General features: G+C 39.4%; 1 protein-coding gene across 1 annotated transcript; it reads left to right on the top strand.

Moving 5' to 3' along the window:
• The first annotated feature begins 437 nt into the window (after nt 1–437).
• On the top strand, nt 438–25,952 carry LOC135771526 (NLR family CARD domain-containing protein 3-like). The gene is made up of 11 exons (XM_065281822.2): nt 438–532; nt 11,968–12,075; nt 12,168–12,225; nt 13,866–14,073; nt 17,698–19,471; nt 20,156–20,329; nt 21,328–21,501; nt 22,252–22,425; nt 24,625–24,798; nt 24,969–25,142; nt 25,260–25,952. Exons 1-11 carry the CDS (start codon nt 483–485, stop codon nt 25,264–25,266), a joined length of 3,075 nt encoding a protein of 1,024 aa, XP_065137894.2. The 5' UTR covers nt 438–482; the 3' UTR covers nt 25,267–25,952.
• Nucleotides 25,953–26,790: the final 838 nt, after the last annotated feature.

The raw sequence follows: 26,790 nt of genomic DNA, 5'->3' as shown, positions 1-26,790 counted from the left end.
GTGTTTATTTTTTTATTTGTGGTCTTTTTAATTGCATGAGGTTTCAAACAACATTTCATAAGTTATGGCTTAATAGCAGTGAAATATTTATGTAAACACATACAGTAATATTTTACAACCGAATTCCTGAAACCAATAAAAAAAGATGTGCAATAAAAGAGGTTAAAGTACATCAGGAGGGGAAAACATCTGTAAATTGTCTGAGTAGTTTCATAACTAAACACTAGTGTTTGTCTGAATCACTGCTGCTGTCTGTAATAATTTGATTCAGTGGATTTAATGATAGATTTTTAGATGATAGCATGGCTTTCAGAATGAGTCTCTCTGAAGAAAAGGACACAAAGACAGACGAGAGGTGAGATAACCTGTTGTGCTTTTATGCTTTAAGTATTTAACGTTAAGAATAAAAATAAATACAATGGGTTTTTTTTATTTTTAGTCTGTCAGTTTTACCTGAACACAGCAATGTTGGAAAACAATCAATGGATCCTTTACATCTCTTTATGAAGGAAAACTCTTCTACTGAGCACAGGTGAGATGCCATGAGTGTGATATACAGTATTGTACCGTATGTCTGGTTGTTTACAGGAATAATGTGTGACTGTAAGATTGAATTTAAACTTTGTCCAGAAAGTGATGATTAATTGTCTGTTCTATTGCTTTGACATTTAAGTCTCATAATTTTTTGTTTGTTCATGAAATAATTTCCACACATGATCCTACTAAGGTCATATTAGTACTGGACCACATGTTTGTAGTGGCTGCAAAAAAATCAATTCCTTACCGATTCTTAAGAATAGCATCCTTCACTTCCCTAAATTTGGAATTGCTGTTTTGGAAATGTATGTTTTACCTGGCAGTTCATACTGGTAATCAAAGTTTTGCAGCAATTCTTTAAATGCTTTTTTCCACTGTATTAAATGGCTTTGCAATGTATCGCATTACACCGTCAGTAAAAGAGCGTCAACTGATACTATCTCGTTTATACAGACGCTGCAGCTCCCCCTTGTGTTTTTTAAAGAGATATGCAATCATTGCGGTGATCTGAAATCATCACGATGAGGTCAAACAATCGCAATGAGCCGATTATTTAATCATTGAGACAGCCCTAGTCTGCAGTGTGTTTGGATAAATACAAACTTAATTCACTTTGTTGTTTTCCTCACTTTTTTAAATTGCTTTGATCAAAGTGTCTGCTAAATTTTTAAATACGGTATGAATTTAAATGTAAGCATAAGTCCCAGGGCGCACTCAAGCGTGGTTCACTTGGGCTCAGGCGCTGAGCGTGCAATGTGATCGCAAAAAAGAAGTCGTCAATTGCGCGATCACTCACTTTCATCTGCCTCCATAAAAACCTTCTGATGCGCGCAGGGTTATGCAGTGTAGCTCCCTCCAGTAGTAAACACGAAGCACGAGATCTTGTTTAAAAAACGGGGTTTTATTTCTCCAACATGTCATGTCAACCCGTGAGAACTGGGTTAAAGGAAAACAAAAAATAAAAGAATACTATAAATAAAATGAATGTATGTCTTGAATTCAGATCGTGTCACTATAGTTACACACTTAGTTAACACAAGCTATGCATGTAAATTATATCACAAGTTTACACAAGCGATTCATATGAAACATATCTCAAGTTAACAAACGATGCACGTGAAATATCACAAAACCGGATATAAAAGAAACATACCTCGTAGGCTGCTTTCTACTTAAGAGGGGCTAAACTTAAAATCTTCTTTCTTGTCTCCTTTCTCCTTAGATAATACATCCAGATGTTAATATTCTTAATATTAGTTAGCTTGACGAGCTCTTGTCATGCTCTTTTAGCACTTCACTTCAGTCATTGTGTGCCCTGTAATTACGTGCGGAACACCAGAAAGGCGCTAATTAGTTCCGCCTAAACGATCTACTAATATTTCCAGGTAGGAATCAAAAGATAATAACAAACTTAACTAAAACTGTGAGGCAGTTACACTCCCACCAAATCACAGGTGATTTTTCCAGAACAGCTTAGAGAGGGGCGTACTGCATATAAATGTTAATTTTAAAGTACCAACTATTTATTTATGGCTGAACTTAAGAACTGGAAAAGAGTGACTAGAAGGTGCAGGAGTCTTCAGTCTGCTTCCAACAATGTAACCGTCTTATGGATGGGTCTCTCCAAATGAACAGGTTTAGAGATGCGCTTTCCTCTTTCATCCAGAGTTGAATCGCTGATAAGCAACTTGAGTCTTCTCACTCTTCCATCCTTTCCTGGGTATACTTCAATAACCTTTGCTAACTTCCACTGGTTTCGTGGTGCAGCATCATCTTGCAGAATAACAACATCATTGACCTTAACATTTCTGCAGTCTTTGATCCACTTCTGTCTGTGTTGGAGATTGAGGAGATATTCCTTCTTCCACCGTGTCCAAAAGTTGTTGGCTAAGAATTGAACTCTGCGCCATCTCTTTCGCAGGTATAAATCTTCTCGGACAAACTTTCCAGGAGGAGGAAAGATGATTGTAGATTTCATGGTCAGAATGTGGTTTGGTGTCAAGGGCTCTGGACTGGACGGATCGTTCAGATGATCAGTGGTCAGTGGTCTGCTATTCACAACAGCCATGACTTCATATAGGAAGGTTCGTAGTGAGGAGCAGTCAAGTTGTCTGGCTGACTGTTCTAGAATGGAAGTCAAGACACTTCTGATAGTGCGAATTTGTCTTTCCCAGATGCCACCCATATGACTTGAGGCTGGGGTGTTCATGACGAATTCACATCTCAGTTCTTTGAGTTCCTCTTGATCCATCTCCTTTAATGCTTCAATAAACTCACGTCTAGCGCCAACGAAATTTGTCCCTTGATCACATCTTATTTGTCGTATTTTTCCTCGAATAGCGATGACTGAACGCAGAGCGTTGATGAAGGCATCTGTGGTCAAATCATCAAGCATTTCGATGTGTACTGCTCTCGAACACATGCAGGTAAGTAACAGTCCATAACGCTTTAGCTCTTTCCTCCCTTCCTTGACGTAGAATGGCCCGAAGCAGTCCATCCCACAGTAAGTAAATGGAGGGGTTGTTTCCATTCTGTCTTCCGGTAGATTTGCCATCCTTTGTTGTTCCGTGCATCTTCTGAACTTCCTGCACGTTATGCACTTATAAATATGGGATGACACTGCGTTGCTGCATCCCAGGATCCATATGCCATTAGATCGGAGCTCGTTTATAGTCATTCCCCTTCCTTGATGGTGCACTCTCTCGTGATGGTGTTTGACAAGTAATGCCGACACATGACTGTCTCTAGGGAGGACAGCTGGATGTTTCACGTGTGGATGAAGAGCAGCGTGAGTTAAGCGGCCACCCACTCTGAGGATACCTTGGTCATCCAGGAATGGACTTAACTTGTGTAATTTGTTGGCCTTGCCTTTGATTTGTGTGTTCTTATGACACTGGATGTCCTGTATTTCTTGAGAGAGGGTTGCTTGTTGAGTCATCTTAATTATGCTGAGCTCTGCTTCTTTCCTTTCCTCTAAACAGGTGCTTTCACAGGACCTCGGCTTGAGGCCTTTCGCTTCCTTCGCACGCCGCTTTAATCTGGCTACAGCTCTCACCATCCTTGACCAGTCCGAGAACTTTTGTAGGCGATCTAACAGTGACCTTATTTCCTTTGCTTGTGTGTCATGAGTCTGGGCCTTCTTTATCTCTGGATCACTACTTGTAATCTCTCCCACCTTGACTACTCCACTGGGTAGCTCTTTCTGCCAAAGAAAGTCTGGGCCCGTGAACCAGTTAGAAGCTACAAGTTGTTGTGCTGCAAGACCTCTTGAAGCGTGATCTGCTGGATTCTCTTCAGAAGCCACATACCTCCATTGTGCATACTCTGTACTTTGCTTGATGCGTTCCACACGGTTCGCTACGAACACATGGAATCTCCTGGCTTCATTACTGATGTATCCAAGTACAACTTTTGAATCTGTCCAGAACACTTCTTGTAAGCAATCTATCTCCAGTTCCTTTTTAAGCATATCACTGGTGCGGACAGCTACGACTGCTGCTGACAGCTCAAGTCTTGGTATGGTGGTAACCTTAACAGGGGCTACTCTTGACTTCCCCATTACCAAAGAGCAGTGGACTTCACCTGATGTACTGACTGCTCTGAGGTACGAACACTCGCCATAACCTGAAACGCTGGCGTCCGAGAAATGATGGAGCTCGTAACTCTGAGCCTTAAAGTTTGATGGAATGTAACATCTTTGTATCTTCACACTAGCCAGATTTTGCAGGTCTTGGAGCCAGAACTCCCACTGGGGTTGAAGATCATCAGGTAAGATGTCATCCCAACTGAGCTTGTCACGACACATCTGTTGCAGAATCTGCTTTCCTACCAAGATGAACGGTGCCACAAATCCGAGTGGGTCGTATACTGAAGCGACCGTGGACAATACCCCTCTTCGGGTAAGTGGATTTTCTTTGACTGTCACTCGAAACTGGAACTCATCAGAAGCCACGCACCACTGTATGCCAAGTGCTCTTTCTACATGTAGTTCCCCCAGGGCCATGTCCAGGTCTTGGGAGGGTTCGGCACATTCTTCCTTGGGGATTGTGGCTAGGACCTTCTGACTATTGGAAATGAACTTGTGCAGCCGGAGTTGGCCTGTGTTGCAGAGCTCTCTTGCCTCCTTCACTAACTGGATAGCCTGGCTTTCAGATGTTAAACTTGACAAGCCGTCATCAACGTAGAAGTTCTTTTGAATGAACTTGATTGTGGCTTCATTGAAGTGTCCTTGTCCTTCAGCTGCGAGGTGCTTCAGTCCATAGTTAGCGCAGCCAGGTGATGAAGCAGCACCAAACAAGTGGACCTTCATTCGATAGATGGATGGTTTGACTTCAAGATTTCCATTCTCCCACCACAAGAATCTTAGGTAATCCTGGTCTTCTGCTTTAACATGAAACTGGTGGAACATGCGTTCTATGTCACACATGATAGCCACTGGGCCTTTCCGGAAACGACACAGAACTCCCACCAAGGTGTTTGTTAACTCTGGACCGGTCAGGAGATGGTCGTTTAAGGATGTTCCTTGAAATTTTGCCGAGCAATCGAAGACAACACGTATCTTCCAAGGCTTTTGGGGATGATACACCCCATGGTTTGGGATGTACCATGCTGAAGCTTTGTTGATGTCTTCTTCTGGGACCTTTTCTGCGTCTCCACGTGTTATGATCTCATCCATGAAGGTCTTATAGTCTTTGTAATACTGTTGGTTTCTTTTCAGCTTCCGTTCTAAGCATCTAAGACGGTGAATGGCACACACCATGTTATCTGGTAAGTCGGGCCTTTCATTTTTGAATGGCAGCGGCATCTCATAATGACCGTTGTCCTTAAGTCTGATGCCTCTTTCCATCTTTGACAGGAATCTGAGATCCTCTTGAGAGATGTGTCTGTCCTCCAGAGACCTTTCGACAAAGTCAGTTTCCAGCACCTTGATGATGTCTGCGGGTGAGACTACCTCCTTGACCTGGGTTCTACAGACATAGTGCACTTCGCTTGTGAGGTTTGAAGAGAACTGGAGACCAGGTATCACTTTTTTCACGATGACTTGGTGACTTACTCCAATTTCATCTCCATAGTCGAGACATGGGTTGCCATAACCGACTACACTCCAGCCTAGGTCTGTTTTCTGTGCAAAGGGCTGATTTTCTTTGCCAGGCACCACTTGCCTTGGGACAAGAGCTTGAGGACAGTTGTAGCCGATCAGCAGACCTACATCACAGCTTTGCTGAGGAGCAATCTCATCTGCAATATGTTCAAGGTGCGGCCATGCCTTTGCAGTCTCTGGTGTGGGAATATGATCTCTCTTTGCCGGGATGAATTCTCTCGAGTAGGTCGCTGGCAGAGGAATTATCTTGTCTGAGTAGAATCCTCTAACTTGTAGTCCAGTCAGTTTCCAGCAGGGCACGACTGTGTTTCTTGAAGCCATCGTGGAGAGCTTTAGCTGAACTGGTTCATTCCTTGTGTGGAGAGCCTTTGCCGTTTCTTCCAGGATGAATGTTGTGTCGCTCTGTGTATCGAGGAGTGCATAGACAAGAACTTCACGATCTGGCTCACTTGCTACTGACAACCATACTGGGACGACTGTAGATGTATGAGTGTCTTTAACGTTCTGTATAACTCTATTGGATGTTGCCTCACATGACGATCTTGCTGCTTTATCATGTGGCCGATCCATTTTCCTTTCCTTTGACCTGTCACTGTCCCTTGCTCGACTAGTCCGCGTTGACATCCTTTCTTCCTTTGTGCGATTATCATGGAGGCAAGCTGGATGTCTCCTTTCACACATATCGCAGATATTTCTGTTTTCACAGTCCCTGGAGCAATGGCCAAACTTTAGACAGCCAAAACACAATTTCTTCTCCTGGACAAACTTGACTCGCTCTGAAATTGTCTCATCCATAAATTTGCGACACTTGTGTAAACTGTGACCTGTCTTTTCACAGAAGATACAGCCTGTGGTAACAGCTTTGTCATCTGAGTTAGTTGCTAATACCTTTGCTCCATGACCTCTGGTCTTTGAAACCTTGATCTTCTCACTTTCACTTGGTTTAAGAGCATGGAGGGATGTCATTGGGTTGCAAGCGATTTTAGCTTCACGTGTGAGAAACTTGACGAACTGGCTAAAGCTTGGGAAAGTGTGACTTTGTTCTTCCACTTCTATTACCTTCCTATTCCATCTTAAAGTCAGCCAGTCTGGAAGTTTAGAGAGTATTTTTTGGTTTTCGTTGCAATCATTGAGTACTTCAAGACCTCTGATCTGAAACATGGCCGCTTCACAGCTGCGAAGGAAGTCAGCAAGTTCTTGAAGCTCTACATTCCCCTTGGAGCTTATCTTGGGCCACGTATCGAGCTTATCTCTGAAGGCCTTGGCGATAAGGAATGGATTGCCGTATCTCTCTTCTAGGAGGGTCCACGCTGCACAATAGGCTGACTCTGTGCCTAGCAGGAAGTAGCTTTCAATGGCCCTTTTTGCTGGTCCACCCACATACTTTCGCAGATAGTATATTTTTTCTTCAGCTGGTATGTTCTTCCTGTCAATAAGTGTCTGAAAGGAGACTTTCCAGTCATTGAATCTGAATGGGTCGCCATTGAACGTTGTTGGTTCAGGTACGGGAAGACGACTTGCACTGATGGACTCTGCGAATGCTCTAACAAGAGCTGCAGTATTATCTTCTTGTCTTGATTGTGTCAGAGGTGGAGGTGGAGAACGATGCCGCAATAGGCTACTTTCATGCTGGACTTCTTCATTCTCCTTCAGAGGGATGCATTGATGGAGCAGCTCAGATATTTCTTCATCCGAGCATTCACTTCGCTCATATACTTGCTGTCTCGCTTTGGCAGCCTTTAGCTTCTTAATGGTCTCTAGTTTTTCTAGTTGTCTGCGCTTGGCTTCCAGCACCCTTTGTCTTTCTGCATTTTCAGCCTCTTGTTTGGCTCGTAAATTGGCTGCTTCAGTTTCAAGTCTTTCAAGTTCTTTGATATGACGTTCTTGCTCTAACAGTACTTGTAAAGTAGCTTCATTAGCAGCCACTTCAGCAGCAGCGTCTTGTCTTGCAGAAGACTGGCTTGAACGGGATGTTCTTTTTGAGCTAGTACGAGAGCGAGCAGATGACTTGGTGCGGTGAGAGTTGACGCTTATCCTGTCTGAGTCTGATGCTTTAATTACAAACTCTTTTGCATTCACCTCTTGTTCTTCATCCCCTCTTGTGTCTAAAAGGGTCCTTGCAGTTTGGATGATTGTTTTTGTTACTGCTTCACAGGTGTCTACTCTTCGACGCGAGTCTTGGTCAGGACGGTCAATGTGCCTTAAATCTTCATAAGCAGCTTTCAGATCATCTGAGGCATTGCGTATCTTGGTGATGTGGTTATGAAGCAGGTTGTTTGAGCATTGTCCATGCAGCGCTTGCTTGGCGTCTTTAGTAATAGCCTTCCACCTCTCGTAGCTCACACTGAAACGGTGTGTAAATTTTCTTACTTGTTCATCGTGCAGTTCTTGGCCCTTTTCCGTAAGCTTGCGGACTCTTTGGCTTCTTTGTGGCTCTTGTGAGGAAGTGTGGTTATTATCTCCTGTGCCTTTAGCAGCTTGTGGTTGCATGCCTGCGCAGTGCTGTTGCGCGTCTTCACCTGCACCCTCTTTGTCACTCTCAAGAAAATGCTCAGACTCTGCCATTATACTTAATTTACTTTAGTTTGGTTTAAAACTAAATTTGCATTTAGTTGAGTAATTACTTTGCTCACGGCAACCTAAGTTCAATGTAGCAAAGCTCAATTAAGTAGTTATTTTAATCTGATATATGAATACTCAGCCTTTAACTACTTGCCCTCTTATGGAGAAAAAATACTCTCTGCAGCTAAATTAACTTGAATATTGCAAAATAAAAACTGTACTCAAAGATTAGTATAACAGTTAGATAACACTTACTTTGCAATCAATGGAGCTATGGTGTTACCTGAGAAATTGTAAGCTATATGGCCTTATTCAAACTTAGAACACCACAAGTGAGGTATAAAACAAAAAATAAATAAATTAACTATTAGTTAAACTTGTACATGTACAATATTAAGTAATAAACATTCACCTTTAAATGCTTAAATATTATAAATGTTGTCTTACTCTTAGTACTAATAGTTCTTGGTAATATTTAGTGAACACAATATCAACACAGTGGCAATATCAATTAACTTCTATTTGAAAGGCAAGTAAACAAAACAACATTAACTTGTTATGTGAAATGCAAAAATATTTCTCAGTCTCTTGTGCAGAATGCTCAATGTTTCTAAGTTGCAGCTTTATTTGCGTTAGGGAACCTGATTCTTAACGTGGGCACGACGTCTTCTTGCACTGATGAGGGCTGGAATGACGGCGCATGGCGATGTGGAGATGTCCCGACCCAACCACGTCCACAATACGCACTTTTTTGCCGTCGAGTTCTCACTGTAGCTCCCTCCAGTAGTAAACACGAAGCACGAGATCTTGTTTAAAAAACGGGGTTTTATTTCTCCAACATGTCATGTCAACCCGTGAGAACTGGGTTAAAGGAAAACAAAAAATAAAAGAATACTATAAATAAAATGAATGTATGTCTTGAATTCAGATCGTGTCACTATAGTTACACACTTAGTTAACACAAGCTATGCATGTAAATTATATCACAAGTTAACACAAGCGATTCATGTGAAACATATCTCAAGTTAACAAACGATGCACGTGAAATATCACAAAACCGGATATAAAAGAAACATACCTCGTAGGCTGCTTTCTACTTAAGAGGGGCTAAACTTAAAATCTTCTTTCTTGTCTCCTTTCTCCTTAGATAATACATCCAGATGTTAATATTCTTAATATTAGTTAGCTTGACGAGCTCTTGTCATGCTCTTTTAGCACTTCACTTCAGTCATTGTGTGCCCTGTAATTACGTGCGGAACACCAGAAAGGCGCTAATTAGTTCCGCCTAAACGATCTACTAATATTTCCAGGTAGGAATCAAAAGATAATAACAAACTTAACTAAAACTGTGAGGCAGTTACATGCAGTTATGTGAATGTCTGAGCTGCATATGCGACAGATCAATATGATGGCATGTAAAAGGGCTGTGTGCCATTGCACCAAACGTCTCAGAAAAAACAAACACAGACTTAACATCACGATGGGCTCCAGTGTTAAGAGAGCGCTTGACTTACATCCATTTACATTACATTTACATTTAGTAATTTAGCAGACGCTTTTGTCTAAAGTGACTTACAAGTGAGGTACAAGAACAGCAATACATAAGTGCAAAGGGTTGGTTAGTAATTATAATTTTTTTGAAGAAAGCGTGCCAGGGCTCGGATCGCACAAAATACAGTGTGCTTCTGGGGGATGGAGGGGGGACAATCACGCTGGAGCACGGTTTGGTTGGGTTATGATATGAGTGTGTAACACAGTTACTGTAACACAGGAAGGAAATAAATTCAGTTTATATTCCAGGAATCACAGCTTTCAATGCAACAGATTTAATTAGATTCTTAACAGATTATGCCCACCCCCGATCAGCTCAAGTTTATCTCAGAATGTTTAAATGTGTTTGGACAAGTGTGTGAAGAAGAGATGAGAATGGATGAGGTGAGCAACTGTTATCTGTGATTGACCCCCATTAAAATACACTTTTATCAGCCATAAAGTGTGCATTACTGTCAGATTTTTATTGCTGGAAAAGTTCAATGTACAACTATGACAACTACACAGAAAAATACACTGATGTTTTTGTGATGTTTATGTTTGTGGAGATTCTGAACAAAGAGTGTTTTAGCGCATTCAAAGATTTCTTTATCATGTTATTTAGCATTTTATCAGGTTTTTAGATTTCTGAGTTGGTTGTGTAAGTCACAAAATCCTATTGATAGCTTGGATTTTGTATTTTTTTTTTTACACAGCAGTGGTTTGTTACAGTAACATACAGTAGTGTTACAACTTAGCCTCAAGTAATGTTAATAAAATGAAAACAATGTAAATGTCATTAATCAAAATAATAACAATATCAGGGGAAATCACTCACAATCATGATTTTTTTGCCCTTTAAAAAATCTATTTATATGCATTAATGCATAATACAATGATGATTAGATGAAGGATCATGGATGGATGGATGTGTAGTTATTTATCTATTATAGACAGATGTGCAAACAATATCCACCTCTAGTATATACTGTAGATAGAGTAGTATACAATTATTGATGTTTAAATAAGGTTTGGTAACACTTGCTAGAAAATTCTCTGTATGTTACAATAAATCCTACATATGGGGTAAGTTGTAACATTTGCACTTCTGTCACTTTATGTGTAAATGTATGAGAACCATAGCTTCAACAAACTATTTTTAAGTGTTCATTTGTAGTTGAGATGTGTGTGTGCTACTTGTGTAAAAATATCTAACTCAAATATTTATTGATTGATTGAGTTGAAACCAAAATGCGTACGGTTGTGCTCTGCTCTTTATTATATGTGACTCCAGACCACAAAACCAGTCTTAAAGGGACATTGTGTAGGAATTTCTCCCATCTAACAGTGAAATTGTATATGCATTCAAACAAGTAGTGCTCTCTAGTGCCTCACGTTTTCAAATGGGTATTGCAACTACGGTAGCCGTTATGCATCAAAAAGTTATGACAACATGTCTTCATTTGCATCAGAGATGCAGGATCGGTCATTTGCTCAATCAAAATGGATTTTGATCAAACTTCTAGATTACAAAACATCGAACAACCTTGTTTTAGGTCTTCTCCGCTTTACACTTTACTCAATAGCCAACCCATCCCTATTTCGCAGGGTAGGGATTGTCGTCAATACACCTGGGTTTGCATTCAGGAGCATGAATAAAAAAAATAGAAATTTCCTTTTAGACAAAAATTATATTATAGCATGATGGCAGGCATAAGACCATCATGAAGGCTGATGGATATGGGCATAGCTGTGCTGCTAACTCTCGCCGAACGGGCCTTTCGAGCAAGCCTACCCCCCGAGTCTGTAACCCTTTCCCGGACGAGATACAGCTGGCCGTCCCCTGTTTGTTAAACGGCCCTTGCTCAGGGCACCTTAAGTCAGGACCACAACCCCTTCAGGTCGCTAACCCTATGCCTTTCCAACGAGCCCACCCCCGAGTCGTTAAACCTTCCCCCAGTCGAGATACGGCGGACCGACTCCTGATTTTTCCACGGCCGCAGCTCGGGCATTTTTATAATTTATGTGTCGCACACTTATAGTATTATTGTCATACACGTGGTCTCTACCTGTTACTGCAAGTGTAAATAAACCACTTTGTTCAATATGTATACGTATTGTTTTCTTTATTCAACAAACACTAAAGTGTAATGTTTGATTCTTTCTCTCTATCTTAAAGTAAAGATTTTGGGTGCATGATATTATTTAATCAGTGTTTGTTTGCTGTTTTGTTTTAGTATTTGTCTGAATGAATCTCCTGAACCCAGCTGGATATCTATGAAGAGTGATGATTCAATGGATCAGCAAATAAAATTCAGCTTGGGAGACTCCTCCACTGATCCGAGGTGTTATGTAGTTTACAGTATTAGAAATATAAACATTTATTTAGTACTTAGTTCACATTCACCATAAAATCTAAAATTTTGTTTCACTGCAGAAAAACACTGGATGAATCAGAATCAAATATTGGAAAAAACTTGGACTCCATTTTCAAGGTGTGTGTTTGCATGCCTTTAAGAACCAAATATTTAAATTTGTGGTCATATAGGGAATTCTTATGTGTAAAAGCACTATACAAATAAAACAATAAAAATGTAGGTTTTCTGTTAGTAATTTTAATTATTGGGCCAGTAATGACAACTAGGTAGTAAATTTTGGAGTGGTTTCCCGGACAGGGATAAGCTTAAACCAGGACTAGGCCTTAGTTAATTTAGTAAATATAGTATTAACAAACATGCCTTACTAAAAACATTACTTGTGTGCATTTTGAAGCAAAACAAAGTGCACTGATGTTTTTAAAGATATAACAGCGCAAGTTGTTCTCAGTTTGGACAGCTTTTACATTTATTTGAATCTAGGACTAGTCTAATCTCTGTCTGGGAAACCGCCCATTAAAGTACAAACTTTAAGTTGGCTTGACAAACCCTAGTCTAAAAATTTTGAATAGTTTAAAAAGCTGTAGGAAATTAAGATAAAGCTGTACGTTTGAAAAATAAATAGCAGACAAATATCTAGCTAACATGCTTTACAGTATTAAACAGGACATTAACATGATTTAGCATTTAAGATAGCATGAAACTAACATGATTTAGCATGATGCTAGTATGATGCTAGCATGACTTAGCATGATTTTAGCACAATTTAACACATTTTGAGATGATGCTAGCACGATTTAGCATGAAGACAGCATGATTTAGCATGAAGATAGTATGATTCAGCATGAAGCTAGCACATTTTACCATGATGCTGGCATGGACCTAACATAATTAACATGTGTGTTTTAATAAGTATTTATTAAATGTTTTATTATTAGGTAATAAATATGAACATGTAGCTTTTCAGTGCTAACATGTATAGCATCCTGGAAGTTTGCTTACATTGGTCAGAAACTCGATCTATGGCTCTATGATTTTCCAATGCAGATCTTGCTAAAAGGTTGCTATAGGGTACTCTTTTTGGTTTCTTAGAGAGTGGCTTGGCACCTGCTAATGATGATGCTCCAAAGGCTGCTTGCCATTTTGAATAATATAAACCAACCACAATGTCACTATGACATTAAGATTTGAGGAAATAGCTGTAGACAGCTGCTACAGATTTAAATCATTTTTTGGTTACCCTCATAATACATTTTTCACCCACCTAATATAGTATGTGCAAATATGGATACCACTTGCAGAACAAGGTGTAGCAATGAAAACATTTTAGGTTGCATAACCCGGTTCCCTGAGAAAGGAATGAGACACATGCGCTATGAGAGCGCTTCTGGTGTACCTATTTAAAATCATGCCTATTTATACAGTAGGCTATGGTCGTACCAACTGGCCAGTGGACTGGTTCAAGTGCCATTAATCACACCACAACAAAAAGCACTATGATAGCCTATAGACATGTTTTTATACATGCTGTAAACACCAGCATGCACCAGAAGTGTTCCCAAAGTGTCAAAACCATGCCACAACATTGATAACTCTGATAGTTATAAGTAGCTACTTACTAATTTAAGTTGACTCATTTAAATTTTCAGGCTGTTTATTAAACTTCAAATAAATGTGTTCTTGATTTGTGTTTTGATTATTTTGTTCACTGTCTGTTATTTAATGAAACTTCACTGTTTGATTATTCACTGCAATTTCAGGAAGTTGAGTACAAAATCATCTCTGTAATGAAGAATGAGTTAAACAGTTTGAAGAAAATGTTAAATCCAGATTACCCAGAATCTTCTGAGAGAAAGGAGGAGGATGATGATAAGAGTCATAGCAGATTTAGAGAGGCGTTTCTTAAGATCACACTGCACATCCTGAGGAAGATGAAGCAGACAGACCTCGCAAACACACTACAGACCAGTAAGAAATCTGGTTCATCACATCACTGTTTAGTTTTATCAGGGGAAAAGTCATAAATGGCTAAAGTAAAAAACAATCGGCACAGGTAGATTTCTTTATTTATTATAAATGGCACAAATGGAAGTAAGCATAAAGTAACGCATAAAAGTCTGCTCTTGACCTAACTGTAGTTGACAGAAACTGCGACATTTAAAGCTCATGTTACATTTCCAGGCTCTGCTGACATGAGAAGATATACAACAGTAAAATAGGCAGTGAAGTCACTGCCTGCAAGCAACCTGACAAATCTCTAAATCACATGAAAACGCAGTTTTCTGCATAGCCGGTTTATTGATTTGAATGTGAACTCATGAAAAAAGGTTCCTACACTGACCGAAATAATAAACGCAACACTTTTGTTTTTGTTAAAATCTAAGACTTTTTCTATGTACACAAAAGGCCTATTTTTCTCAAATACTGTTAACAAATCTATCTAAATCTGTGTTATTGAGTACTTCTTTGCCAAGATAATCCATCCACCTCCAGGTGTGGCATATCAAGATGATGATTAGACAGAATGATTATTGCACAGGTGTGCCTTAGGCTGGCCACAATAAAAGGCTTCTCTAAAATGTGCAGTTTTATCACAGAGCACAATGCCACAGATGTCACAAGTTTTGAGGGAGCAATTTTGACTGCAGGAATGTCCACCAGAGCTGTTAAAAAAATGTAAATTTTTCTATCATAAGCCATCTCCAAAGACGTTTCAGAGAATTTGGCAGTATATTGAACCTGCCTCACAACTGCAGATCATGTGTAACCAGACCAGGACCTTCACATCCAGCATCTTCACCTCCAAGATCATCTAAGACCAGACACCAGGACAGCTGCTGCAACAATCGGTTTGCATAACCAGAGAATGTCTGCACAAACTGTCAGAAACCGTCTCAGGGAAGCTGATCAGCATGCTCGTCGTCCTCATCGAGGTCACAAACTATCTAGCACTCTGGAGAGGTGTTCTCTTCATGGATGAATCCCGGTTTTCACTGCACAGGGCAGATGTGTGGGTGAGTGGTTTGTTGATGTCAACGTTGTGGATTGAGTGGCCCATGGTGGCGGTGGGTTATGGTTAGGGTGGCCATTCGTGCCAGTTCCGCCGGACACGTCCCGAACATGTTTTCGGGTTCGTTCTCATGAAGCGCGTTGGTCGACCACATACGTCATCAAGGTTTAATATTTCGGATTTAATTTCAGAAAAGCAACCGTTACATTTCAAGGTAAGAATGAAACTACAATGATTGTATGTCTTAAAAGAAATAAATCTTAATTTTCTAATGTATTTTAACTGAAATGTGAGTACCTCGATGTCGTATGCGGTTGAGCAACGCGACTTCCGGAGAACGAACCCGAAAACATGTTCGGGACGTTTCCGGCGGAACTGGCACGAATGGCCACCCTAGTTATGGTATGGGCAGGCGTATGTTATGGACAACAAACAAATGGACGGCATTTTAAATGCACAGAGATACATTGAAGAGATCCTGAGGCCCATTGTTGTGCCATTCATCCACGATCATCACCTCATGTTGCTCATCTGTAAAAAAAACCCTGGAAGCTGAAAACATCCCAGTTCCTTCATGGCCAGCATACTCACCGGACATGTCACTCATTTATGCTCTGGATTGAACATAAATGACAGCCTGTTCACATTCCTGCCAATATCCAGCAACTTTCACACAGCCATTGAAGAGGAGTCAACCAACATTCCACAGGCCACAATCAACAACCTGATCAACTTTATACAAAAGAGAAGTGTTGCACTGTGTGAGGTAAATTGTGGTCACACCAGATACTGACTGATGAACACCCCCCCTCCAAATACAGTAAAACTGTACATTGTAGAGTGGCCTTTTATTGTAGCCATCCTAAGGCACAACTGAGCAACAATCATGCGGTATAATCAGCATCTTGATATGTCACACCTGTGAGGTGGATGAATTATTTTGGCAAAGGAGAAATGCACACTAACACCGATTTAGACAGATTTGTGAGCAATATTTGAGAGAAATAGGCCTTTAGTGTATATAGAAAATGTCTTATGGTGCTTTCACACCTGTCTTATTTAGTTCGGTTGAATTGTACCATAGTTTGATAGCTCACTTGGTGTGGTTCGTTTGGACAGGTGAGAATGCCGCAATCAGACTCGTGCTTCGCACGATGCTTCGCCGTTTGTAGTGCATTAAAACGTTGTTTTCATCCCACATCCGTGCTTCATTCTGGAAATGAACAGTTTGTCTAGAGTGCTGTATAGAAACTAAACAACCACGGACATAATTACAGCGCGCGTTGATCTGTACATGGTGTCTGCTGTATTTTTCTCCTTTTTGTTTACTTCCCGGGTTCCATTGTAATTTCCTGCATGTTGATTCTGACCAATCAAAAAACAGTTTAGAAAATACTTTCAAAGACATGTGGCTAATGAGTGATGTGGACGTTATCACATGACTGCATTTTGGTTCGTTTCAACAGTGTGGTGTGAAAAGGAACCAAAACTGCAAAAAATCTACAATGTATACATTTTTGCTTTTGGTCCGGAACAAATGAAACGAACTACAGATGTGAAAGCTCCCTTAGGGTATTAGGGAGGCCAGTATCATTGTATCAATTTTCAGTTAGTGCGGTTCGTGTTCACATATGGTGCTTTTACCGTTCTCGAAACGCCGCACCATACACCATGTGACAACGGTCAGCGCTGTCATTGGTCTCTGACAGCTCTTACCTCCATGACCACCCCCCACATTTCCACAACAACCGGCCTGACAGGAAAAGTGAGGCTAGCAAGATATGGAGATAAACAATACACGTCTTTGCGAAGTTTCTTGCTTTAATGCGAAATTGCGCAACTGTTCTATTAAAAGCCCTTCTCACAGAGCCATCATTATTTGTGTGTGTGGAGGACAGCTATGCATTTATAAAATCATCAGCCCAAATGTTCAGGAGACAGCAAATTTCTGCAACGAACCAAGATGGCTTTATTTGTTGTTTACCTACAATATAACACCTGGCTCAAACAGTGGCTCAAACATGTGGAGAACTTCCCGTATTTGGTTCAGCCCGGGGTTGAGCAACGTTCACACCACAGATGGATTGCACCAGAGATCGGCGACAGCCACTACAAGACCACCTGTTTAGAGCAGTCTCTGAGCAGCCGTTAAGTGCGCACCAGAGTGCGGCTGTTGTGTTCACACTGACCCAAACGAACCGTACTCGGACAGACACGTCATTTGGGCCGACCTCAACAGTGCATGTGTGAAAGCACCCTTAGATCTTTAAGTTCAGCTCATGAAAAATAGGAGCATAAACAAAAGTGTTGCATTATATATATATAATTTTGGTCAGTGAATGATGAGCAGATTTTTGATATGCATTTATTTTGTGCATGTAGGCTCACTCAATGTTTAAAGTTTATGTTTATAGTTTATATACTGACTTCAATTATCATATATACAACATGTGATTGGAAACATTTGATGTTCAATCAAAGATAAACAACCTTCCATAACTTTTCCATTTTGATTATTTAATTCATTATTTTAAAACAACAAAAATGTTTGATTTTACTTATTTTCCCCTTTAATCTGTCAGAACTGATGCCCACATATCAACAAAAGCTCAAATCCAGACTAAAGGAGAAGTTTCAGAGAATTAATGAAGGTATCTCTAGTCATGGGGACTCAACACATTTGAATAAGATCTACACAGAACTTTACATCACAGAGGGAGGGAGTGGAGAGATTAATACTGAACATGAAGTGAGACAGATTGAGACATCATCCAGGAGACCAGAGACAGAGGAGAGACCGATCAAATGCACTAATATATTTAAAGCGTTACCTGGGCAAGACAAAGCCATAAGAACTGTGCTGACTAAAGGAGTTGCTGGAATTGGAAAAACCGTCTCTGTACAGAAGTTCATTCTGGACTGGAGTGACGGTAAAGAAAATCAGGACATTCATTTCGTATTTCCATTTACTTTCAGAGAGCTGAATTTGATTGATAAAAATCTCAGTCTTATGGAACTTATGAATCACCTTTACATAGAAACAAAACAACTAAAATCAAGAGATTTTGACGACTATAAAGTAATGTTTATATTTGATGGTCTGGATGAGTGTCGGCTACATCTGAATTTCCACAACAATCCGACTTTGTCTGATGTAACCCAATCAACCTCATTGGATGTTCTGGTGACAAACCTCATCAAGGGGAATCTACTTCCTTCTGCACTGATCTGGATAACCTCACGACCAGCAGCAGCCAATCAGATCCCTCCCGAGTGTGTCGACCAAGTCACGGAGGTACGAGGATTCAATGACCCTCAGAAGGAAGAATATTTCCGAAAAAGAATATGTGATAAGATCCTGTCTGATAAAATCATCAGACACATCCGATTATCAAGAAGTCTGTACATCATGTGTCACATCCCGGTCTTCTGCTGGATTTCAGCCACTGTTCTAGAGAGAATGTTGAGTGAAGCAGAGAATAAAGTAGAGATCCCCAAGACTCTCACTCAAATGTTCACACACTTCCTAATCTATCAGACCAAACTGAAGAGTCAGAAGTATGATGGAAAACATGAAATTGATCGTGATCAGGCTAGAAAGAGCATTTTGTCACTAGGAAAGCTGGCTTATGAGCAGTTGGAGAAAGGGAATCTGATCTTCTATGAGGAGGACCTAAAAGAGTGTGGCATTGATGTGAGAGAAATGTCAGTGTATTCCGGAGTTTGTACTCAGGTCTTCAGAGAGGAGCATGGACTTCACCTGGGGAAAGTGTTCAGTTTTGTACATCTGAGCATTCAGGAGTTTCTGGCTGCTTTATTTAAGATGTTGTGCTTCTTTGAAACTTTAAAACAAACCTCAGGACTCTGGAATATGTCCAGGACAAATTTGACAGATTTACTGAAGCATGAAGTGGACAAGTCTTTACAGAGTGAGAACGGACAATGGGACCTTTTCCTCCGATTCCTTCTGGGTCTCACACTGAAATCTAACCAGATTCTATTACAAGGCCTCCTGAAAAAGACAGTAAACAGCTCTCAAAGCATTAAGGACACAACTGCTTACATTAAAGAGAAGATCAGGGAGAATCAATCTCCAGAGAAATCCATCAATTTGTTTCATTGTCTGAATGAACTGAACGATCAGTCTCTAGTGCAGGACATCCAGTCATATCTGAGCAGAAGACGTGGGAGTCGTCTCTTTGGAGTCAAACTGTCTCCTGCTCAGTGGTCGGCCCTGGTGTTTGTGTTGCTGAACTCGGAAAAGGAGCTGGATGAATTTAAATTGAGTAAATATGATCCATCAGAAGAATGTCTTCTGAGACTGCTGCCAGTGGTCAAAGCATCCAAAAAAGCTGAGTGAGTATTTTGTCTACCCCAAAGGGAGATATTCTTTCACCAAAAAACATTAAAAACTAAAACAAACTTAATAGAATCTCAACATGCTTCTTACATAAAGTCAAACATTCCAATATATATTGTTAAAATAATTCCCACCGAATGCAAAGGCAAAAAGAGGACGATGCCTGGTTAAGCTGCTATAGTAGTGTGTTGTCACCATGTCAAAGATACTTTTTTTTGTCAGTGCTGATATGACAGTGCATTCATAAAAAAATAAACAATTCATTTCTTTCTAACATCAAGATTCCTCAGAAGCCCTGCAAAGATGGTTGTATTCCACAGCCAGCAACAACACAATATTTGTCGGTCATCACAACCTTACTGTTATTACAATTTTTCATGATTGTAAACTATTCCTTCAAATCCATTTGAGTCCCGCCACTGACTAAAAAGCAGTGGGCAGAGACAACAAAATAATGCTGTCCTGTGCCTTTCTCTGAGACAGGTTTTATGAAAATGACAGGTTATATATCTAACATCACTAATCCAGAACTTAATAATTGATAAGGAGGTCATAGTAAGCTTTAAAGTATGCAGGATGTACATGAAAGAACAGCTATGTCTACAGATCAAGGAAATGTGATTCCTAATGGCATGACCCCTTTAGGAAGTATACTGATGTGTGTTGTATTTTCTATGCAGCTTTTCCAGTTGTGATATTACAAACAAAGGTTGTGCTACTCTGGCTTCAGTTCTGAGATCAAACCCCTCACACCTAACGGAACTCAATTTGTCTGTGAATAATCTTGGAGATTCAGGAGTAAAGCTGCTCTCTACTGCACTGGAGGAGTCACACTGTAAACTAGAGAAATTACAGTGAGTGCAAATTACAGTTTTACAACATTTAAAACTCTATTTTTAATATTCTTAACATCAAAATAGCCCGTCAGCAATGATCTTTTTAATTTTGATGGTTTAATTATTGTGTTCCTTAACACAAAAACAAACTCAAAGATGCACACCCCGGCAGTCCGCTTATTGCACACCATAATTGCCACTTTTTTATCTAAATCAGACTGCTTCAAGTGCACATTCAGGATAGAAAAAGACATGTCTGATGATCCAATGGATATGTACCCCTAAAGATGAGAAAATGCAAGAGTCTATTTGTTTATTCAACGTAATGCCCAGCCGATGCGCGACCAACGACCACTGGCTGAACCAGTTTAATCTGCTTACCCTCTTCCTATCCCTACCGTGTCTATATATGTAAATATATATTAATTTCTCCCTAGGGTTTTTGTCCTTCTAGGAGTTTTTCCCACCGGGTTTTCTCCTAGGGTTTTTTTCGTCCCAGGGAGAGTCAGCTAACTTTGGCTTAACTTAGCACTTTACTGTATACGTTACATTATTAATATGCTCGTTTGTACGGTTCACTCTTAGCCACTATATTCTACTTCTTATACTATCTATTGATTTTCTGTGTTCTCCTCTACATCTACTCATGTAAAACTGCTTTGCAACAATTAACAATTGTGAAAAGCGCTATATAAATAAAATTGAATTGAATTGAATTAATTATTTGTTTTTGTTAAATATGTATTTAAAGTCAAAAAATTTTAACATACCACCTTGGTGTGCTAAGAAGTCACTGCACCTATGGTGCTATATGCTGAGGTCATGTCTCAATGTGTATGATGATCATGTGTATAGAAAATTAAAAGAAAAAGACGAGGAACCAAAACACTTTGCTTTGATTGATGTTTCTACAAAATGTATATTGGGTGCAACCCATCAGTCAAACAGCATTTAGTCATCACATTATTTGGGGTGTTAAACAATTGTTCAAAAGTGAATTGCTTTTTCCTTTGCAGGCTTTTCAGCTGTGGTATTACAGATGAAGGTTGTGCTGCTCTGGCTTCAGCTCTGAGATCAAACCCCTCACATCTAAGGGAACTTGATCTATCCAAGAATACACCAGGAGATTCAGGAGTGAATCTGCTCTCTGGTCTACTGAAGAACCCTCTCTGTAAACTGGAGAAACTAGAGTGAGTGTTGTTGTGTTACAAAATGACATAAGTGTTCTCAGGTAGCATCTGCTGGTCCTTTCTTTAGATCACTTCAGTAGCTGGATTTTATCAACACAGAAATGATTGCAGTCATTAACACAGAGCACTATACTGTCAATATCATTCCTATGTGCACTGCGCAAATTCCTTGACCCCCAGAGTCCGTCTCCTCAGTGCTTTTGTCGTCACACACCAACCCTAAACAGAAGATTTATAAAGTTGTGTAAGCAGGACAAGCTTGTGGTCTGATCTACCAAGTGGGAGAGGGCAATGAAGATATAAGCCTCTTTAACATTGATGTTTGTTCTGTTTTGTGTGTTCTTGTTTGCACCTAATGTTCACACAAGGATAGTAAAACATGAAGGTGTAGGTTTACTTCAGCGTACAGTGCATATGATGCAAATTTTGTCATCAGAATAGTATGCATGTACTGTACATGCACTGCTGGACATTATAGGGAACAACCAGCGGGCACCACATGGGAAATTAATTCATCTAAATTATGCTCATTTAGAAATGTAAAAATGCAGAAGATTTCTGTGTGTTAGATTTAGGGGTGTGGTTATAGATACTAGATAAAAAATTTAATTACGTCAGTAAAAAGAAAAAAGGCCTGGCAAGTCCCCACAAAAATAGCAAAACAAACCTGTGTGTGTATGTTAAAAAAACTACCATTTTAAAGTTTACACATATATCTGAGAGATCATTCATGTTTTTTACACTCTGCAGTCTGGGCTACTGCAGTATTACAGATAAAGGTTGTGCTGCTCTGGCTTCAGCTTTAAGATCAAACCCATCACACCTGAGACAACTGAATCTGAACTATAATAAACTAGGAGATTCAGGAGTTAAGCTGATCGCTGCTGGACTGGAAAATCCTCACTGTAAACTAGAGAAACTAGAGTAAGTATTATTGTGCTATCAAAGCATCTGACCTGATCTGATCTCCTAAATTTAAATGAAATTGTTTTGTTGTGTGATATATTTTGGATTTTACCTTTAAATTATCTAACATCTTTAATCTATGCATTTATAAAGAAATTGGTATTACCAAATGCTTGTGCATTATTCCATCTAGATCAGGGGTTGTCAAACTATGGGTCGCACAGTGTGATATAGGGCTGTCACTTTTTATTCGATATTCGAATATGCATTCGAACATGACGTGAAATATCCGTATTCGAACTATAAATAAACCATCCGGTTTTTAAAATGCCATATTTAGTGCAATTTTTACAGTAACACCTCGTAATAGGAAGGAGGCTGAGAGTGAGACCGACGGCAAATGTGCGCAAGAGAGGGAATCAAATTTAAACCTAATGTGCATGTCACGATAGAATTATAGTTTGTATAGTTTACCATATAATTGTTTATAATGTTAAATATTATAGCAGAATAAAAAGCTTGTGTTAATACATTCGCATTATAAAATTAGCATGTATGAGGATAATTTCATCATGTTTACAACGCAATGTAAAGTTTATATTAACCAACAACAAAATTTGTCTTGTAAACGAATTTGAAATGATCATGTGCTGACTGTCCCGCGTCACATAGACGACAGAGTCAAGTGAGCTCTGCTTAACTCAGCGGTATGTTTTATTTCATCTCAAATATCAAAGGGTTTGTGCTCTCTATCCTTAAAAACGGTCAAGCAAACAGCAAGCGCAGAGATAATGCACTTGTCAATGACGGCTCACAAACGCGCGAGATAGTATTTGTATGTGTGCTTGTTGTCAATGAGATTTCTTCTCACAAACAGGCTCAAGCACGGGATATGTGTGCTTGTCAATGAAGGGCATTATATCCGCGGAATTCAGCTGAGTTTTCCGCCAAAATCTGCGGGTGCGGATTTCGTTTGGGCTTGGCTATATGCCTTACTCCTGCTGCTGTTTAAGTTGTCACCTGTTTTGAGTCGTTGTTATTCATTAGTTGATAACCTGCTGTTTAAAACATTAAGTAAAAAAAAGTAATGCAGACAGCCCCGTTTATGACTGTCACTGTTAATAAATTGAATCTCCATTACGTTTTTTTTTTTTTTTTTTATGCGCGCGGGGGCACCTAGATATTTAGATATTCTAATATATTCGGATACATTGCATGATATTCGATATCTGTTCGAATTTGATTTTTCTCAAAAGTGACAGCCCTAGTGCGATAAGTGTCGCACTGCATATTTTTATAACAATTATTTTATCAATATTTTTAATTGACACCAAACAAAAATATAAACACAACACTTGTTTTTCCAATGATTTTTTCATGAGCTGAACTCAAAGAACAGAACAAAGACTTTATTATGTACACAAAAGGCCTATTTCTCTAAAATATTGTTCACAAATCTGTGTAAATCTGTGTTAGTAAGCAGACTAAGCACTAATCCTTTGCCGAGATAATCCAACCACCTAACAGGTGTGGCATATCAAGATGCTAATTAGACAGCATGATTATTGCACAGGTGTGCCTTAGGCTGGCCACAATAAAAGGTCACTGTAAAATGTGCAGTTTTATCACACAGCACAATGCTACAGATTTCGCTAGTTCTGAGGTAGCGTGCAATATGCATGATGACTGCAGGAATGTCCACCAGAGATGTTGCCCATGAAATTAATGTTATTTTTTTTTACCATAAGCATCATAGAATTTGGTATTACATCCAAACGGCCTCACAACCGCAGACCACGTGTAACCACACAAGCCCAGGACCTCCACATCCACCATCCAGCTTCTTCACCTCCAAGATTTTCTTGGCAAAGGAGAAGTTCTCACTAACACAGATTTAGACAGCTTTGTCACCAAAATTGGGGAGAGAAATAGGCTGTTTGTGTACATAGAAAAAGTCTTAGATCTTTGACTTCAACTCATGAAAAATGGGGGCAAAAACAAAGGTTGCGTTTATTATTTTGTTCAGTGTAAATATCCAAGTCCCTATTTAGATAACTACAAACATGTGAGTATATATTAGAAATAGAAACAGTAGCTGATTGGTAAGGAAAACACATATAGAGCAATAAAGTGTGGTACATACCACATTATACCACTAACTAACACATTAACAAATGACTATTATGTACAGATTTGATAATTTCCTTCTCTCTACAGTCTGGAGTTCTGCAGTATTAGAGATGAAGGTTGTGTTGCTCTGACTTCAGCTCTGAGATCAAACCCATCACACCTGAGACAACTGAATTTGTCTGATAATAAACTAAGAGATTCGGGAGTGAAGCTGATCTCTGATGTACTGAAGAATCCTGAATGTAAACTGGAGAAATTACAGTGAGTGTCATCACATCATTAATTACAGTTTAACCGGATGGCTGAATATGTTTTATGTGGGTCAGTTAGTGTATTGAACTATATGCACTTGCCATCTTTTCTATGACCTGGGCCATAAGCACATAACTTTCCTTTATGAACAGGTGAGGATTTTTTCCTCTTTTCTGCAGGCTTTACAGCTGTGGGGTTACAGATGAAGGTTGTGTTGCTTTGGCTACAGCTCTGAGATCAAACCCCTCACATCTGACAGACCTGAATCTCAGCTTTAATAAATTAGGAGATTCAGAAGTAAAGCTGCTCTCTGCTCTACAAAGGGATCCAAAATGTAAACTGGAGACATTGAGGTGAGTTATTGACTCAATGCTTTTATCTTTTTCACCATGTTATGAACAAAGTGAGTTTAGTTTTAAACAGATCTGAGGCAGTGTATTATGTCTGATCTTTCCTTTTTAAATGTTCAGGATTTGATGATCAGATATTCATGGTGGCAACTCTGAAAACTGGTAAATCAAAACAACTGCTGCATGTCCTGAACATAGACTGTAAAAAAGATGGACGACACATCTCCAAAGACTTCCATTTTAAAAAAGTAATGCCAAAATATCTCAAAAAAGCTGCTGACATCTTGATCCGATGAAGTCATTTAGAGCCAGAGTCTGTGCAGTAGTGATTATGAGGTGGAGCCACTGTATCAAGGCCTAGTTCATTTACCCATTTAACTCAATCACAAACACACAAATCAAGTCGTTTTTTATAGAGGATTGTAAGTGCAAAACAAATGTTGGTTCATTTATATTTATTTATTCAAGTGCAAATAGTTTCCCTTGTTGGCAAATGCTACAGATACCAATGTATGATGATTAAAAAATACACATTTTCAATGGCACATTCGATTAAAAAGAATGAACATCTATAAAATGTATTCCCTATATAGCGAATGCTAAATTGTCCATTATATAGGGAAGGAGTCAATGAAAATAAGTTAGCAACAGGCCTATAGAAAACTGATGTACAGTAAATATCATGCGTCCGAGAGTGCTGTCACAGTTATTCGTCATAAACATAATGATTAGCGTTATGGATTGTACTGTGAAATCATAAAGGTAATTTTCTTACTTTTTGTCACATTTGTCATGGTTATTGTATTAGTTGATAATAAAGAGGTCAAAAACAACTGCTAAAAATAAATAAAATGCATTCCTTTTAATTACTATTGTGAAATTCGTATGTATCTTATGTATCTTGGTTTAGTGTATCCCCATTTTACCGTTTATTTTTTTCCCACGCTTCAAAAGTTGTCATTGGGGTGGTACCTTTTCAAAAAGTACACTTTTGCATATTGGTACCTCATAGGTACACATCTGTACCAAAATGGTACATATTAGCATGGCTGTACCTACCATTGAGGTCCCTGAGGTCCAGACCTCTGTAATTGACCTCTGATGGCTTGGCTTATCGCGGAGCCGCGCAGACCAATTGGCAATGTGAATGTGAATGTCTCTAGTTAAAATCTCATTAGTTAGATTTGAAAAATGTATAATTATCATAAGGAAAACAAGTAGCACCTGTAAGAAATGTTTAAATTTTGCAAGCTAAAGAGCGCTTTCTAAACACTGCTTCATGAAGCTATGAAAAATGTATAATTGTTTTGTTTTAAATTAGTGGTTAGGAGTGCGTTTCAAACGTGATTTAAGCAAACGAGGCTACATTAAGTCATTACTGTTTTGGAACGTTTCGAAACTCTGATAGTTCAGCACTAGGGGGAGTTTATCACAAAGTAAACGAGTGTCTGTTGTGGTTTTATGGGAACTCTGGTCAATGAATCAGTTGAGTTTGTACTGATCCATGGCCAGTCAAATAATTTTTGAGTCAGAGGATGATAAAAAAGGAGATAAAGGAAGAGAAGTGAGAGTTTGAAGAAGAAAAAAAAATTGAGAGGAAGTAGTAGTAGCCAAGCTGACTGCATTCACAAGGAGTGCTGCATCTGTTCTT

Source organism: Paramisgurnus dabryanus, chromosome 8, assembly GCF_030506205.2.
Source record: "Paramisgurnus dabryanus chromosome 8, PD_genome_1.1, whole genome shotgun sequence".
NCBI lineage: Eukaryota > Metazoa > Chordata > Actinopteri > Cypriniformes > Cobitidae > Paramisgurnus > Paramisgurnus dabryanus.
The sequence above is the reverse complement of the archived record's forward strand: the minus strand, read 5'-3'. Positions and strand labels throughout refer to the sequence as shown.